Source organism: Gekko japonicus, unplaced genomic scaffold, assembly GCF_001447785.1.
Source record: "Gekko japonicus isolate JY-2015 unplaced genomic scaffold, Gekko_japonicus_V1.1 scaffold223, whole genome shotgun sequence".
Taxonomy (NCBI): Eukaryota; Metazoa; Chordata; class Lepidosauria; order Squamata; family Gekkonidae; genus Gekko; species Gekko japonicus.
The window spans coordinates 899,713-917,251 of NW_015175977.1; the positions used below are offsets into that span (position 1 = coordinate 899,713).

General features: G+C 43.1%; 1 protein-coding gene across 1 annotated transcript in view; it reads left to right on the top strand.

Moving 5' to 3' along the window:
- Positions 1 to 17,539, top strand: part of ESR1 (estrogen receptor 1) — a 271,465-nt gene that overhangs the window by 196,265 nt on the left and 57,661 nt on the right. The window contains exon 5 of the mRNA XM_015426166.1: positions 11,999 to 12,331. Coding sequence (XP_015281652.1) covers positions 11,999 to 12,331 — 333 coding nt within the window. The remainder of the gene's footprint in view (positions 1 to 11,998; positions 12,332 to 17,539) is intronic.

Consider the following 17,539-nt stretch of genomic DNA (forward strand, 5'->3'; position numbering starts at 1 on the left):
GGACACAGAACCCTCTTTTTGAATGTGGCGTTCTTGTCAGTTAATTTAAGAGAAAGGGTGATAACTGGTCACCTCTCTCTTCAGTCTGATCCTGCCATAGCTTTAAAGATACAGTTTTCTTCAAAATGACACTTTCCCTTTTTGGCAACATCAGTTGTAGGATAACAATGCATTGAAGATACAGGCAAATTCTAATACACTATCCTCAAAACCTATTTCTATCAATTTACCATTCTTCTTCAAAGTATTCAAATCTAGACTTGTCTTGAGCCCCGACCTGGATAGCTCAGGCAAGCCTGATCCCATCAGATCTTGGAAGTTAAGCAGGGCTGACCCTGACAACTATTTGGATGGGAGACCTTCAGAGAATACCAGGGCTGGGAGGCCAGAGGCAGGCTATCAAACCACTTCTCTGAACATCCTCCATGCCCCAGTAGGAGTCACCAGAGGTCGCCATGACTTCCAGGCAGGGGCACACGTGTGCGCACGCGCACACACACACACACACATGCAAAAATACCTCCAAAAAATCTAGACTTGTCTTATTTTTCACTTCATATGGTTTGGACGTGTGTGCTGATGCTGAAAAAGAGTGTGATCTTTGCTGGCAATTCTTTTTTCTTTTCTGATAACAGCTGCCATTTCCTTTATATATCTTTCCAATTCCATCTAACTGGTTTTTTTCCATGATGCAATTTTCTCTTTTATGATCTGTCTTCAGTACAGAACAATCTATTGGATACTTTTCTTCATTATTTAATTCCCTTCACCTCTTATCACAGTTTTTCTGCAAAGTTTGTTACATTTCTCCGTCATTGTCTGCATTAGGAATTTTTTTAAAAAAGCAACAACAACAAAACACCTTTCAGTTATTTAACAAAATTGTGAAATCATCTTCTTAAATTATTGAAGTTCTCTTTAACATGAAGCTTTATGCACTATGCTGACCAAAGGTTTTGAGCAATGTGCATAGATGCTGATGCTGCTATCACTATCATACAACAGGTCAAAAGCTATTTATCACTTTGTGGTAGCCATTGTCCAGAACGCAGAAGTGATATGGCCACAGCCTTGGAGATTTTAATGTTAAGAAAAATGGGGAAAGCCATAAGGAAATGGTGGAGCTGGAGGAGCACAAATAGTGGGGTGGATCCAACTACCCTCTAAGAAGCCTTCCTCCAGCTTTAGAAGCCTTTCTCCTACCTAAGTGGTTCTCCTTCCAGTGGAAGCCTTCTTAAGCAAAAGCAAGGCTTCAGACTTTGCTTAGTGGAGTGGTAGGACAGGGGTAGGCTCCACCCCGTTATGTAAAGTCAAAATAGTGGCACACAGGGTGTCTTTAGATTTTACAGTTGGGAGGTAGGGAAGAGAAGATTCTCAATAACGTTCAAAGATCCATTCTTGGATAAATTGTAAAAGTTCGGTATATCTTAAAATAATTTGTTGTGTTTACTTTTTACTTATTTTTGTCATCAAGTCAGAGCCAATTTACGGTAACCTCATGAGCAGAGATGGTTTGCCATTAACAGCCTCTGTGTAGCAGCTCTAAATTTCTTTGGTGATCTGCCATCCAAGTACTAACTAAGGCTAACCCTGATTAGCTTCTGTGGTCTGATGAGATCTGGCTATCCTGGGCTATCCAGTCCAGTGCTTTTTATTATATTTTATTTTATTATAACTTTTTATGTCTCATGAAAGTATTGCATGGTTGATTAAACAGTCACCCTTCTTTTTAAGCACCACAATTTTTGCCTTTTGGCAGGGTTATCTATTAGGCCCATTTAGTTATTTATAGCAATAGTTGTTCAATCTCAGACTCAGTCACTGAGAGGGCTACAAGCAAGGGTCATTTTGTAGAAAAAGAGGTGCAGGAGCACATTAGCACAACTCATTAGCATAACTTATTTGCATATGCCACACCCCCTGACATCACCGGAAGTGTGTCAGAAGGCAACACCCACCGCTCAGGCTCCACTGGACTGTTCTAGATTGCTAGCTATTGGGGGGGGGACGTGCAGATCTGTCCTCACAGCGGAGGGAGAGTTTGTACCTGAATAAAATTTGGTCTTAAAGGTGCCACTGGACTGTTTTGGACCGGGGGCCGGGGGGGTGGGCTCTGCAACTTACCTGGCTGCTTCTTGCTCTGACTGAGGGCTGCTGGGAGCAAGGGGTGGGGCTTGTTGCATGTGCCAGCCTCCTGGGCTCTTTACTGCTGGAGCTCCGCTCCTGTGCGCTCCTGCAGGAAATGACCCCTAGCTACAAGTATGGGTGGTCTTGATTTTAGATCCAATAAACTCATAAGGTTGAATCCAAAGGTCATTTTTTACACCAGAACAAGAATAATACATAAACATCTTCCACTGGTCAAAAGTGACCATTGGATTCATCCCCTAGAGATTATTGCTGTGTAGACGAACTGAGATAGGTAAAGCAGCCTTAAAGAGATCCATGGAAGGAGGGGTGAAATAAAACACAGATGTGGATGACCTGGCTTTTTAATAAACAAAGTTATAGCAGAAATATAATAGCAGACCATTCTTACATTAAAAAATGATGGTAAGGACAGTGCAAAACTGGTTTATCTAAATATGGAATTTTTAAAAAAACATGAAAACTAAAAGGAGTATTACTGGGGTGGGAGTGTAACATAAGCGTGAGGGGAGAAAAAGCTAAGATAGAAAATGAGTTCAAATTTGTTCCTTAGACTGCTTCTAAATAAGTACAGGATAAGTGAAATAACATTCCAATGAAAAGAGCAGTTAGTCATTAGGAGTGGAAGATGGAAACAAAAAGGATCATATGGAGATGAATTTGTAGATGGGATAGGAAACTGAGACCATTTCCACACGTGTGCAAACCACCTCATCAGCATTCTTAAATCATTGATGTTTGTAAGACTGTCTGCACAATTTTTGGCCAGGAGTCGCTCTGAATTTATTGCCCCAAAATCCACTTTTCCCACAATTTTTTTCCCTTCAGGTATTAACTCATAGTTTTTAAGTGTCCCCCCCCCCATAGTTGCCAGTGTGTTTTTATTGACAATTCAGTCTTTTAAACATCTGAACATAATGAAATTATTCAATTGATGTGATAATCATGGAAACTCAACATATGCAGTGTTTCCATTTAGTGTACTTCAAAATTATTGAATAACACTCTTATGAATTGGTGTATTCAGTTTGACGACTGCAAACAGAGTACTATTTTCATTAGGATTTTGTGGGAATCTTTGCTGTCCATTTCCTTAGTTGGTGACTAAAGAGGAGCAGGGGACCTTTGAAATGGCGGCAACCACGCTGCTCCCCACGATACATCCACCCTTTTAAAAACAACGTTATGAGGTTCTGTCACTGACAACACATTTAGCTTGCTTCCTAATTATTGAATAACATTGTTATGAATTCGATGATCGCCGGCCATGGCGGCAACCAAGCTGTTCCTCAGGATACATCCAGCCTTTTAAAAAACAATGTTATAATGTTATAATAGTACTGCACATGTGCAAAAAAAAAAAAAGATGAGGTTCTGTCACTGACAAAGTACATGATAACACAGTTGTACAACCCCCTTTTAAAGGAAGTGTGGAAATTCAATAAAATTCAATAAATTCAATAAAAAATTTCCCCCAATAAATGCTCTTTTGTGGGTGCCGCAAAGTCAGAGCATCAGCTGGGGATTCAACTCACCAGGAAAACAGTGGCAACACCGAGGTGCAGAAAATGTCTCAGCGATGAGATGCAGAGGTGGTGAATCTTTAGTGGAAGGAACAGGCACACAAGGTTTTGAAGGGATACCTTGTTTGTGTTTATGTTGCAGAAGAGTACCATTGTGGTCTTGAGCAAAATAAAAGTGAGACATTTTTCCAGTTAAATAATACAAAAATATATGGTTGTTGTCCCAGAGTGGGTAATTGATAACAGGATGGCACCAAAGATTCCATTCCACTCAGAGGTCATTTCGGGGGGGAACGCAGGGGAATCGCAGTTCCCCCGGGTGAGGTGCGGGGGGCGGGGCACACAACGAAGCCCCGCCCCCTGCTTCCGGCCGCCCCGCTTCCAGCCCTCATTCAGCCAGGAGGAGGCAGGAAAAGAGGGAGGGTAAGTTGCTTCCTCCCTGCCTCTCCCCACCCATGCCTGCCTGGGGCCAGAGAGGGCCTTGGCGGGGCTTCCTCGCACTCCCTCCGGCCTTACAGGTCCACTGCCGGGCCTCTGATGTCAGGGAGTGTGACATATGCTAATGAGTTATGCTAATGAGTTCCCCTAGCTCTTTTTCTACGAAACGACCCCTGATTCCACTAATGGTGGAATATTTATTTGACACAAGGAACCTCTATCAGTGTAAGGAGCTTCACTCTGATGGAAGAAGTATCTACTACTGTTTTTTTCCTAATACAGTGTATAGTTAACTGAAATGACATAGTTAAAAAGGAACAGATTCAGATGGGTAGCAGTGTTGGTCTGAAGCAGCAGAACAAAGTTTGAGGCCAGTGACCCCTTTAAGACCAACAGAGTTTTATTAAAAAGAACAGTGCCTGGCAGTCTACAGGAGATTAAATGAATACAGCATATAAGAAAGTAGAGTACAGCGTTCAATATTGTGTCATAGTGGAGGAGTGGTGCTCACAAAGTGATCCTTTCTTAAAAACATAAGTAGAGCATGCTCACACCACTGGTCCTTCTAGTTCAGCATACTGTTTCACAGGGTGGCCCAACCAGTTGCTCTGGAGGGCCAAACAGGGTAGAGAGGCGGAGGTCCTCCCCTGCTGCTCCCTCCCAGTGCTGGTATTCAGAGGTTTGCTGCTTCTGTATATGGAGGCTCCCTTCAGTCACCATGGCTAGTCATTGATGGACATCTCCATGAATCTGTCTAGTGGACTTTTAAACCTCTCTATGCTTGTAGTCATCCCTACATTCACTGGCATCAAATTACACCGTTTAATTATTCGTCAAGTAAATAAGTATTTCCTTTGTTCATCTTGAATCTACTTCCTAACAATTTCATTCAGTGTCCAAATTTTAGTACTATGGGAGAAGGAGTAAAAGAGCTCCCATTATCTACCATCTCTATCTCGTGCAAAATCTTATAAACCTCTGTTATGTCTCCTCCTAGCTGTCATTTTTCTAGACTGAAAAATCCTAGTTGCTCCAGCCTTTCCTCATAAGAAAAGTGCTTCAACCGCCTAATCATTTTTGTCGCCCTCCAGCTCTGAAATATTTTTTTCGTTGATACGGTGACCAGAAGCACACGGTTTTCCAAATAAGGTTGCACCATAGCTTTATACAAGGGCATTACAATACTGTCCATTTTCAGTCCCTTTCCTAATAATTCCTAGCATGAAGTTTGCTTCTCTCCCACCCCCCCCCCCCTCCCACTACTGCTGCACAATGGCTTGATATTTTCATCAAAGTTTCCACTAATACCCAAAGATCTCTTTCAGTCTTAGTCTCGGCCAGGTCAAACTCCATGAGCGTATATTTAAAATCAGGAATTTTTGTATGCACCACCTTACAGTTACCCACGTTGAACTTCCATTTGCCACATGGTTGCCCACTTCTTTATAGAGCTATCACAAGTAGGTCCTGTTTTCACCCATGAGATGCGGCATGATGTGCATGTCTCCCTATTTATTTCATGTGGCAACCTGTGAGATTAAAACTTCATCTTAAGAATTTGGTTGCATTAGAATCTAGGTGACTCATTTAAATGGCAGTTTAGTAGCCCCCCTCCTTAGGAATTTGTGTCTTGTGTGTTACTCTTGTTCTATTTCTTTTTTCTTCTTTGATATCTGGAACTCAGGATAAAATGTGATAAAAAGGAGGGAAAGCATTTACTTTTTTCCAGAGAAAAGCACTGTCACTCCCTTTTAGTTCAAAAGAGTTAATAATGATCTCTTCTTTTCCTTCTATGGGATAAGTGAAGCACTAGAACAAAAATTCCTATAAATCTTATGAGCCATGTTGCATCTACAGCTTTAAAAATCTTCTTTTCAGTGGGCCAGGATGTTTCCAGCTGTTGATGCAAGTCAAGTAGAATGGATAAATTAATCTTTTTCTCTGATGTAGCCATGTAAAAAATTATCTTGTAAGAATTTTCTACTAAATTTGTAAGTATTTGAAACTTTAGTTGCTGTAGATTTTCTGGGTTGTGTGGCCGTGGTCTTGGCATTGTAGAACTTGACGTTTCGCCAGTAGCTGTGACTGGCATCCTCACTACTGGCGAAACGTCAGGTTCTACAATGCCAAGACCACGGCCACACAACCCAGAAAATCTACAGCAACTAAAGTTTCAAATCTACAGCAACTAATGAACTCTGGCCGTGAAAGCCTTCGACAACATATTTGAAACTTGTTTTGGAAAGTGTGCAAAAGATGTTGTGTTGATGCAAGGTTCCTACAGGAAGCATCTTTCTTTTGAGCAAATGAGGAACATGATCAGATCAAACTATTTGTACCATTTAGAAGACAGCTGGTTTTCAAAGGGCATTAACAAGACAACGGCTCCAAATATGATGGGAGATGCATGCCATCGAAGTGTAATTCCCATAATGTCCTTCCCTAACTGAAGAAGAGAGACACTACTTACTCATAGCTTTTGAGAAGACTGTTTATGTAATCTTGGTTAAAATGTTTACTTTAAGCTGAACTGGTTTTAGTTTAAGAAGCCGGTAGAATCTTTTTAGGGGAAAGCATTCCCAGTGGAGATTAAAGCTGTAATATACGTTCTTCTTGATTGTTTTCACTTAAAGGTTCAGGAGCAGGAAATCTGTTTTAATTACATAACCATTCAAAACAAATCTAATTTTCTTTCTTTCCTTATTTTCCTTCAAAACATTAAAATAATAAGGTATATATTAAAAGAAAACTTATATATAAAATATTTAAACAATTCAGTAAAAACATTGAGATACAGATACAACACAACCAGGGAGGAGGGCCAGTAAGAGTTACTGGGGGTACATCAAACGAAATAAAAAAAGTCTTCCCCCACTGGTGGAAGACAACAGTGGAGAGACAGATAGAGATAAATATATTTTTAAAAGTGGGAAGTATTCTTTCTTGATTCATGACCTCTTTTTGCTAGGAAGAAACTTAAATCCTAACTTGCATTGGGTTGGAGCCAAGAAAAGACCAGTATGAGATGTTAGCTGTTGAAGTATTTGCTGACTTCCCGCATTCTCTTACACCTTCAAAAAATATATCATAGGCTGTGGGACCCACATGGACAAAAAACTACAATTCTTGGCGGGCTGCCTTGAAGAGCAGGAGACAGGATATTAGGTTCCTCATTTGCCACTTAGGGTAATACCTTCCACACAGAATACAGATTTCTCTCACACTCTTCACCCACTCATCTCTCTTCCCTCACACATACTGAAACAACACTCCCTCTACAAACCAGTCAACTCCACCCCCTAAGGTACAGCTATCATCTAATCATAACACATTTCAATCACCATCCAGCTCCCTTCTTTCTTACTCAAGAGGCCTACATATAAAACCCACAGCAACATAAATATAAAACCCACATTTTAATCACAGAAATAAAACACACAAAATATTTACATAGCAAAACACCACACACCTTCTGTGAGTGACCTTCTCCATTAGTAACCATGAGAACATAGGATACATTGCCGACAGTAGAGCTTTTATATACTGTTGAGCATTGAATCATTTATAAAGTTTAAAAAATATATTAGCAGGAGCAAAAAAACATTCCTGTGGATGATAGATTTTCACAGTTTAACATCAGAATTTCTGACTTCCACTTTGTTCAGTGGGTCTAACTCCCAGGCACATGTTCATATAATGGCAACCTTACTTATTTTCTGCCTTTCTACTTATCAAAAATACTCATGGGCCCCGGTCACACGGGGCGGATATCGTGGGGGGGAGGCGTGGCTGTTTGCCCTGGAGCGAACAACCACGCGGCCGCCGGATCAAACGTCCTGCCGACATCCCATGGTTCAGGGGGAGGTACCGATCATACGTAAATCCTGCAGTGCGGCAAAGAAGCGGCGCGGTGGGGGTTGTGTTTTTTTTAACCGAAGTGTGCGCATGTGCTGTTGGGTCCCTGTGCGCATCCCGTGGAGACTTGGGGGAAAAAACCCTTTTGCGACGGGACATGGGCGGGAGCCGGATGCCACGAGCTACCACCGGAAACGTGATCAGATGCCTGCCCTTGCCCCGTGGTTTCTGGAAAAGGTACTAGTTTTTTACGGCGCATCTTCGGCGGTAAGCCTCGGGTTCGCCATGGGAGCTCTACGCTTCCCAGATGTTGCGGTTTGATCGCGCCCGGAAAATCCGCCTATCTTCCATCTCTGTAGCGTGGCTAATGCTCCGTGTGACCGCAGCCATGGTAGTTTCTACAGAATATCTAGTGTAATGTAGCATTTGGTTTTTGTAGACGCTGATACAGTACTATATTGAAATTTTACTGTATAATATTTTACCTTATAACTTCATGAGTGTCTTTACATTATTATTACCACGCCATTGTGGCTCCATCTTAATGAACAATCCAGTCTAGTCCAAGCCCATTAGTTTCAGGGGGTTTATACTGGGGTAACTTTGCATAGGACTGTGTTAGACTGGGAGGACAGCATGGGGCAAAATTACATTCCCCTCCCCTCTGCTTTCAATCCAGTCTCCCCTATCTTCTTGCTGCTGTGATCTTCCAGTGCTTGTCACTTTGGTGACTGAAGAATTCAAGTGAAGATTTGCTGGCTTGGGGAAAGATTGCATTATTTTCCCGGTGTGGAGCCATCACCCCAACTTGCCAAACGTTCTGTTTTTTGTGTGGTAACTGCTGCTTACCTTGCCATAGGCTGGATGTTTGAAATTTCCACTGTCAAGTATTGATATTTCCTGTGGCTTTCTTTTTTTCATCCCATTGAAACTGTCAGTCAAAAGCAGGATAGATAACCATGAAACTCATTTAACATTCATGCTGAGGTGACATGTGTTGCCATCTTGTGTTATTTAGTTATTTTAGCCCTACCTTAGTTTGTGTTTTTTAATTCTAATCCTACCCTGGTTTGTGGTTTTATATTCTTCTAAGGGAATTGTCCCATCCCCCCACACCTGGAGGCATCAGTACATCATTACTGACTTCCATAGGCAGCAGAGACTCACCAGACACAATTGTGCTCCCTAAGTGTCTCTGTATTGGAATCAGCAAAAGTCCACACAAGTTTCCTCATGAGCGCAGTTCCCTTCACCTGCCTGCTTTTGCCCCTTCAGAACCTCAGGGGATGGAGCTTGTGCCTGTGCCTTGGGGCAGTTCTTTCAGGCCTGCCCAGATCTGGTAGCCTTATCTTGCTCCAGGCCACAGCTCCTCCTTTAGGACCTACTTCCTCCTTTTCTGCACCTACTCAGCCTTTCCCAGCCAGCTTGCCTTCCTCAAATCCCTGTCTCTTCTGACATCTTCCTTTTTATTTCTGGGGCTTCACCGATGTTGGCCAAGTCCAGCACCCTTCTCTGAGCCTTGTTCCTCTCTTATAACCACTTCCTTGCCTTGCCCCACCCAGCTGGGTTTGTATAGAGCTAGCCAGAGGCCCTTGCTGTCCCCCACGCCCCACCTCATTAAAGCCCTAGGCTGCCAGACCTCCTACCCCTGCTGCTGTGTTCAGTTTGGTGTAGTGGTTAAGTGCGCGGACTCTGATCTGGGAGAACCGGGTTTGATTCCCCACTCCTCCATTTGCAGCTACTGGATGACCTTGGGCAAGCCATAGTTCTGACAAGATCTGTCCTTGACAGAACAGTTTGTGTCAGAGCTCTCTCAGCCCCACCTACCTCACAGGGTGTCTGTTGTGGGGAGGGGAAGGGAAAGGAGTTTGTAAACCGCTCTGAGACTCTGAGTGAAGGGCGGGGTATAAATCCAATCTCTTCTTCTTCAGCTGATGCGTGGTGGGAGACTGTCCTGAAGTGGTGCAGCCCCACTCTTGCTGGGCCCATTGGGTTGCTGCTGCCTTCTTGCAAGCTGCCCTGCCCTAGAACAGCTGCTGCCTCTCACCCACTAGGTGGAGCCTCCTCTGGCATCCACTGCTGCCTCTGTGCCACAGGAATATATTACAATTTCTAGACTCTCAACCTGGGACCGACATGCAACAGAAAGAAATAATATGACACCTTAGACTGCTTTCTTTCTTGGTGCCTTTTGGGCAGATTTTTGTAGAATAGTGCTATATCAGTTTCTGTGAAATTAAGGGCTAGATTATGCTACATATTCCGTAGAAACTACTGTGACTATTCTTGATAGCTAGAAGGGCAGAATATAAGTAAAGTTGCCACCATATGTAGAAGAGGAGGAGGAGGAGGAGGAGGAGGAGGAGATTGGATTTATACCCCGCCCTTCACTACCCAAAGGTGTATCAGAGCGGCTTACAAAGTCCTTTCCCTTCCCCTCCCCACAACAGACACCCTGTGAGGTAGCTGGGGCTGAGAGAGCTCTGACAGAAACTGCTCTTTTTCAAGAACAGCTGTGCCAGAACTATGGCTTGCCCAAGGTCATCCAGCAGGTGCAAGTGGAGGAGTGGGGAATCAAACCTGGTTCTCCCAGATTAGAGTCCGTGCGCTTAATCACTACACCAAACTGGCTCTCGTGGGAGTAAGGCCCGCTAAATAAAGTGGAAGTTGATTCTAAGTAAGTATGAATAGGCTAAAGTTTTAAAAGTTATTAAGTTTGTCTCATCCAAGACACGGCCATCATAATGTTTACTGTTATTGTCTTTAATTAACTGAGCCACATATCCTGGCTTCAAAGCCTCTATTCTCTGTCAGACTATAATGACTCTCTGAGCAGTTTTTGATGGACTGTTGTGATGAACAGGTGGCTGTATCAGATTTCAGAAGCCTGGCATCAATTCCTGGCTTAATCTTCTTCAGAGACAGATGTCAAGCCAGTGACATGGCAATTCTCAAAACAGTAAATCCTGAGCAGTCTGACTAACTTAATGTGGACCATTCCAGAGCTAACAGTTTGAGAACTGCTTCTTAAATGCCTTTAGAACTGCAGCATTGTTATAAGCCATAGGCTTTCTAGTAGAGAAGCAGATGGATATTGAACAGTAGAAGGATGAATTCCATTCCTGGTTATAAGATTCTCTTTTGCCAGTGATGCAGCACTATCCACTACAGGTGATCCTGGTGATGAATGTAGGCTTTGTCTGAACCACCTTGAAGGATGTGCTACTTAACTTGACAGATAAAATCACTGTGTTTGTTTTGACCCTCAGTAATTTAAATAGAGTTGTTCTTTGCTAATGTAATTTTGCTTTGCTCAGTGTTATCAGTTGATGGAGATTAGATTATTAAAACTATGAGACTGGCCTCTTGTAAATTGGACCATGATTTACTTACTGGTGGGAAACTGGATCTTTTGTGGGCTTGAATTAATGCATTATTTAGGAAGTTGTATGACAGAGCTGGCTGGCGCCAAATCTACACTTGCTGGACCTGCTTAAAAAGTAGCCCATATACGTCCCCATCAGTAAATGATGACCCAGGTTGTAATATCCTATGGCAGTGGTGTGAGTCTTTTTTGGTGCTGAGGTACACAAAAGAAAACTAATATATTCAATATTTGCAATCAAAAATTAAGAAATCACCTTTATACACATGTGTGCAAAGAGAAGGCTGGATCACACAATTTTTGCAAGAAAGGTGCAGGAATAACATCACAATACAAGAGATGTGTCCCATGATCCTTTGTGATGTTGCCATGGATGTTATATAATAATTCTCAGATTGCACACCACCTGTGCAGTCACACCAGCCATGATTCTTTTATTTGTATTCTCTGCTTGTAATACATTATAATCAAGGTACTGATTATTCTGTAAAAGTTTATTACATGCATCGCCTGTACTTAAATATATGGCTGGTACTTCCTTAGGGCAGAGTGTTGGATAAGATGAACTTGATACCTTTCCATACTTAATTTTCAGTAATATTATAGTATTAAAAGACGATGGAATTAAGATGCTCTTTTCTTCTTCCAGGGATTCGGAAAGACCGCAGAGGTAGCCGAATGCTGAAACACAAGCGGCAAAGAGATGAGCATTATGGCAAGACTGGAGGCGTTGCGCTTGAATCAAGAAGCCCAACACTTTGGCCAGGCCCCCTGGTGATTAAACATACCAAGAAAAATAGTCCGGCCCTGTCTCTCACCGCAGACCAGATGGTCAGTGCCTTGCTAGATGCTGAGCCACCCGTTGTCTATTCAGAATATGACCCTGGCAGGCCTTTCAATGAAGCTTCTATGATGTCACTGTTGACTAACCTTGCTGACAGAGAGCTGGTACACATGATCAACTGGGCCAAAAGAGTACCAGGTAAGAATGGTAGCAAAGTATGTTTGAATGGGTTTTCTTAGAGTTACAGACCTCAAGTCATACTGTATTGACTAAAAACTATATAAAATGAAAGTGACAGTCACCTTTAGGGAAAAAAATCATTTTTATTTGCCTGCACTCACACAATTCAGGTACTATAGGTAAAATCCAGACTCCTTTACCTGCATTAGCAGGTAGAAACTTGGGGTAACCCCCCCCCCCCCCGTTCCCATACATTTGTGACAACTGTGGTTCAGTCAACTGTGGTTCAGTCAACACGGGTCCTCAGGGGACACTGCGCACGGCATATATTCAGTCTGTGCCGCATGAGCTGCATTGGCTTCCCATGGAGTTCAAGGTCTTGGTACTGACCTTGGGTGAATAGCAGATCTCAGTCATCTAAATAGTTTGACAGATCTCTTGGGTGTCCATTTGTTGGTAAAATAAAATAGAAGTCCATTTTTTATATTAACAGGAGGCAAGTCATAAATGGAAGAAATAGCAGGAACTCATTAGCATGGAAGAAATACAAAATATCAACAATTCATGGGAACTATGTGGGCCTACTTTTGGGGCTGACCAAGAAACTCCAACTGGTGCAGAATGCAGTGGCACGGGTCCTCAGGGGACACTGTGCACGGCATATATTCAGTCTGTGCCGCATGAGCTGCATTGGCTTCCCATGGAGTTCAAGGTCTTGGTACCTTCAGGACCACCTCTCCTGGTATACCCCCAGAAGGGTGTTATGCTCTGTAGATCAAAACCTACTGGTGGTCCCCAGCCTGAGAGATATCCAACTTTCCTCGACCAGGGCCAGGGCTTTCTCTACCCTGGCTCCAACCAGCTGGAATTCTCTGCCAAATAACATCCATGCCTTGCGGGACTTAATGCAGTTCCACAGGGCTTGTAAGGCAGAGATGTTCTGCCAGGCGTTCAGTTGAGGATAGCGACAGTTCCATCTTGGCATTCCCGTCCCCTGCCCTCCCATGAGACAGCAGAGCTTATTGGGGTTTTAGCACCATCTTTAGCTCAGTTGTTGGACTATTGGTTTTAATCTTGTTTTATCTGATGTCTTATGACCACGTTGTACACCACTCTGAGTCCGGTCTCTGGGGGGGGGGCGGTTGATAAATCAAATTAAAGAATAATAATAATTAATAATTAAATAAATCATTTTAAAAAGTAAAAATAGGAGCATATCAGAGTTATGCTATCCCAGTGAGTCGGGTGGACAATAAAGTTCAACAGATCAGTTAATACATCACACAGTTAGATGGGTAGATTATAAATGAAACTACCAACTACCCAAGAGGAAAGGCATGTAACGTCCTGCTGCTGCTTCCTATTAAATTTGTAAAAACCAAGCTGTATCATTTTCTAGCCTGAAATAAATGTATACCATAGATAATCTAATTTCCATCCATCCTGATTACATTGGTATCCAGGAAGCTTAATGAAGAGATATCATTCTTTTACTTTGTCAGATCATGGCAGTAAAGTGGGAGACTTGTCTGATTTCCAACACCTTGTGTGAACAAGCCTTGCCACCAATGTTCCCTCTAAGCTGTGGAGTCTTGTGAGCAAAAATTCTACTTTGTGAGCTACTGGCATTAAAGTTGTGAGCGAGCGATTTGGCTACTGTATAAATTAGTGTGCTCTTGAGCCATCCCTTCCTGAGCTAAGACAAAAATGTGTGAGCCGGAGGCTAAGAAACTGTGAGCTGGCTCACACTGACTCAGCTTAGAGGGAACACTGCTTGCCACTGGTAATTAAGTTTAAAGTGATAACTCTGAGTTTCTTTGAAACAACCACATAGTTCAATAGTAGTGTTTTTGGTTTAAATGGAAGGTTAATGCTAACACATTTTTCAAATTCATAATTGCTGTTATTCTACTTAAGCTGAAATGTTGTGGCATTGCTAGAAGTTATCAAGAAAATAGGCTGGAGCTTTAAAGCAATATCTAACATTTACTAGTGGACATTCCCAAAAGAAATACTTCACAGATTCTAAGTTCACAATTTCAGTGGACTGAAGAACATGATCTTCAAATGTCCATAAAGCAAGAACTTGTTGTATGTCTCAAGTCTTAAGGACCGGATCTACTTGCTGATCGCAATATACTTTATACTGTTTATCTTTGTGTATTGAATACTGGTGCATGTTTGAGAAACGTTTGGAGTCTTTTGTGATGTTAAGTCATACATGATTTATATTTATTCATCTATTTCCTTAATTCATTGTTAGTACTCAAAAATGGCCATCTTAAAATTGCCAACCTTTGAGACCTGTTTTAAAGGAATTATTGTATTACCTGCTGTTCCTGGAGATGTAAGGTGCTTTGAAGCACACCAGGGAGTCCCTGGGATCCTGACAACGAATTGTTTTCATAGGGAGGAAGAGCTATAAAATGCACCAAGAGATTACAGAGAGCAGAGATGCTTTCTGCAGGGAGATAACCATTTGCTACACTTGCCAGAAAGGGCAGGATGGATAGCTGTTGTAAAACATAGTCTGCGTATTGTGATTTATGGGACGTACACCCTGAGTTGACTAGGAGATTGGGGTTCGCCTTCCCAAATGGGGAACAGTTCCCTCAATCTGGAGTGGGTGAGAGGCAAAGGCAAGAAGTGTCAAAAGATTGGCAACATCAGTCTTTGTTCAAATGCTGGAAATTGTATTCCCCTTCATGGAGCAGGTGGGGGGGGATGGATTTGCATTTGTTCTACAGATGTTTGGGGGGATGTCGGAGTTAAATCCACTGTACTGTCAAGTTTAGCTTAGTATTATGTTTTTACTGTTCTTTCCCTTTGATCTGTAACAGGTGTAATTTTGATAGTATTTTCCTTGTGCTCTAGCATTCTTTGTAGCAATAAAGCTTTCCTGTTTAAGAAAGCAAACTGTGATTCAAAGACCTCCCTTGTGCACCTTAAGCACTTGCTCATGCTTGAATGTGCATGCACAGGAGAAGAGCTGAAGTGATGAGGAAGCTCTGTCCTTTGCACCTGCTCAGAGGCAGCCTTTACTGGCGTTGCCCAGTTCACTGGTAAATGGGAGGCTGGATTCTTAACTGGTGGCACAAAGAAGAGGAACGCGCTTTACATGCACATGAACACACAGTTACATGTAAGCACACATAGACCCAGGGTGGGTTTATGACATCGTGGCTACACACTTGTTTAGGATTTGACATGGTCTCTGGCATTTATCCAGAGCACAAAGTGATGGGAAAATATATCATATCATTGGTGAGCAGATTTTTTTGTTTGTTTGTTGTAAGGGACGTTTGAATAGGGTATGGTCGTGACCTGATGTACCTGGGTAAAAGCAGGCTGCGCTGGTCCAGCAAGAGGGGGCGAGGGAAGCCCTATACATTTACCTTGGAGTGCTGAGCGGGCCAGAAAGAGCACTCAGCGTGTGAGAGCAGCCTCATGATTGCCAAGAGGGAGCCAGCTGAGGCGAGGTGCAACAAAGTTGCAGACAGCAGCTGGAGCAGCATAGCAGGTAGCTGAGATAGATGGCCAGAGGGATGAGGGGCAGCAGCCCCCACCAGACCAATGGAGAGCTCTCCTGAAAGCACAGAAGTGGGTGCTGACCCACGGTGGTGCATGGCTCATGCTGTAAAGATGAAAGCCATGGAGTTTGAAATGTGAAACCTTAAACTCCAGGAGAGAGAGGGGCAGCATGCACATGACTGATGTATGCAGTGGATGAGATTGGAGCAAGAGCATCAGGGAGCTGGGGGAGGCAGCACATCCAACTCCTTCCCCCACCCCCACCCTTGCAAAGTGGACTTTAAGAGATTGATGGAGATGACTTGGAACTGTTTCTTGTGAACTTTGAAAATGCTTGCAAAGCACAGAACACCCCCAAAGTAGAGTTTTTGAGAACTAAAACTCAACCAAACTTTGATCTTGTGGTCCTTTGTCCTCTGACTTACCAAGTTGATAGCAGCAGGAAAGTTAGTTTTAGGTCAGTGATACTCAGTGGTCTGGGAGGGGATCAGTGCCTCTTTGACATGCCACCTGTGACTTTTCTGGCCACTGTCTCCCAATGTGGCACCTGCCTCATGTTCCGGGAACGTGAACAAGGACATTGCCCCAAAGGACTTGTGGTCCCCACCTTAAAACAGCTGCTGCCAGGAGCTGAAGGATGGGTAAGCTGCATGGTTCATGCCAAGGAAGAAAAAGGCTTGCCAGTTTCCCACGATTCCCCTCCCCAGCTCTTGTTTCCCTCCACTGCTCCCATCACCAGTAGGAGAAAAATCATGTAAAACATTTCGCCATCAATCAATGATGTGATGTCACTTCTAGAAAAGTCATGTCAGTCTTCTCTGGGAATCTCTGAAACTTCCATGGTATTACCATAAAGTTTCCAGTGATTTCTAGAGATGCATGATGTCCCTTCCAGGTTTTCCCTGGAAGTGGCATTGCACTGTTACCTGATGGTGCCCCCCAAGTTACTTCCCCCCCAGACTCCCACCAGTTGCTTCCTAGATAAAAGCAAAGGACCCATCCTCTTCAACAACCCTCTATCCTTTTCTATAGCCTCTGCACTCTCATCTGTTGGGGTAACTTTTAAGGGGAGAGCAAGCGGGCTGCAGAGAAGAGAGAATAAAACTACTACCATGGCAGCCACTCGAGAAAAATGCAAGTTGGCCACAATGGGGTGGCAGTGGTTTTGCTTCCCTTCTTCCATGACAAACTTCCTTCAGGGAACCGTGGCAAGCCTGATCTCTTGCATGAGCTGTTGTTTCTCACGCTGAGGAGGGAACAAAAAGACAGAGAGGGAAGCCCTTCCCCACTCCAGATATAGATTCAACAGTGGTGGGGAAAAGGTGATAGTTATGTATTTAATTATCTATATTATTGTATGTGTGTGTTTGGTGGGGTGGGGTGATGGCAATTGCAAATGTGGTTCTCTGTGAGCCATGGAATGAATCCAACTGTTTTAGGTGCTGCAGTAGGGCCTAGCATCTTCTAGGAACCATAGTTCCCTGTACAACAACACCCAGAGTTTCCGGGAACCATAACAGCTGCATTTCCCCCTGTCTTAACTGAGGTCTAACTCCAGTGCATGACAGAAGCCCTTCCTATCCTCCAGTACATTAGTTAGGTATTAGTTAGGTAGTTAGTAGCAGGAAGAATCTCATTGGGCCATGCAGTAAGGGCCTGTTATGCTCACTCAAGATCCAGTTTACAGGCCAGACT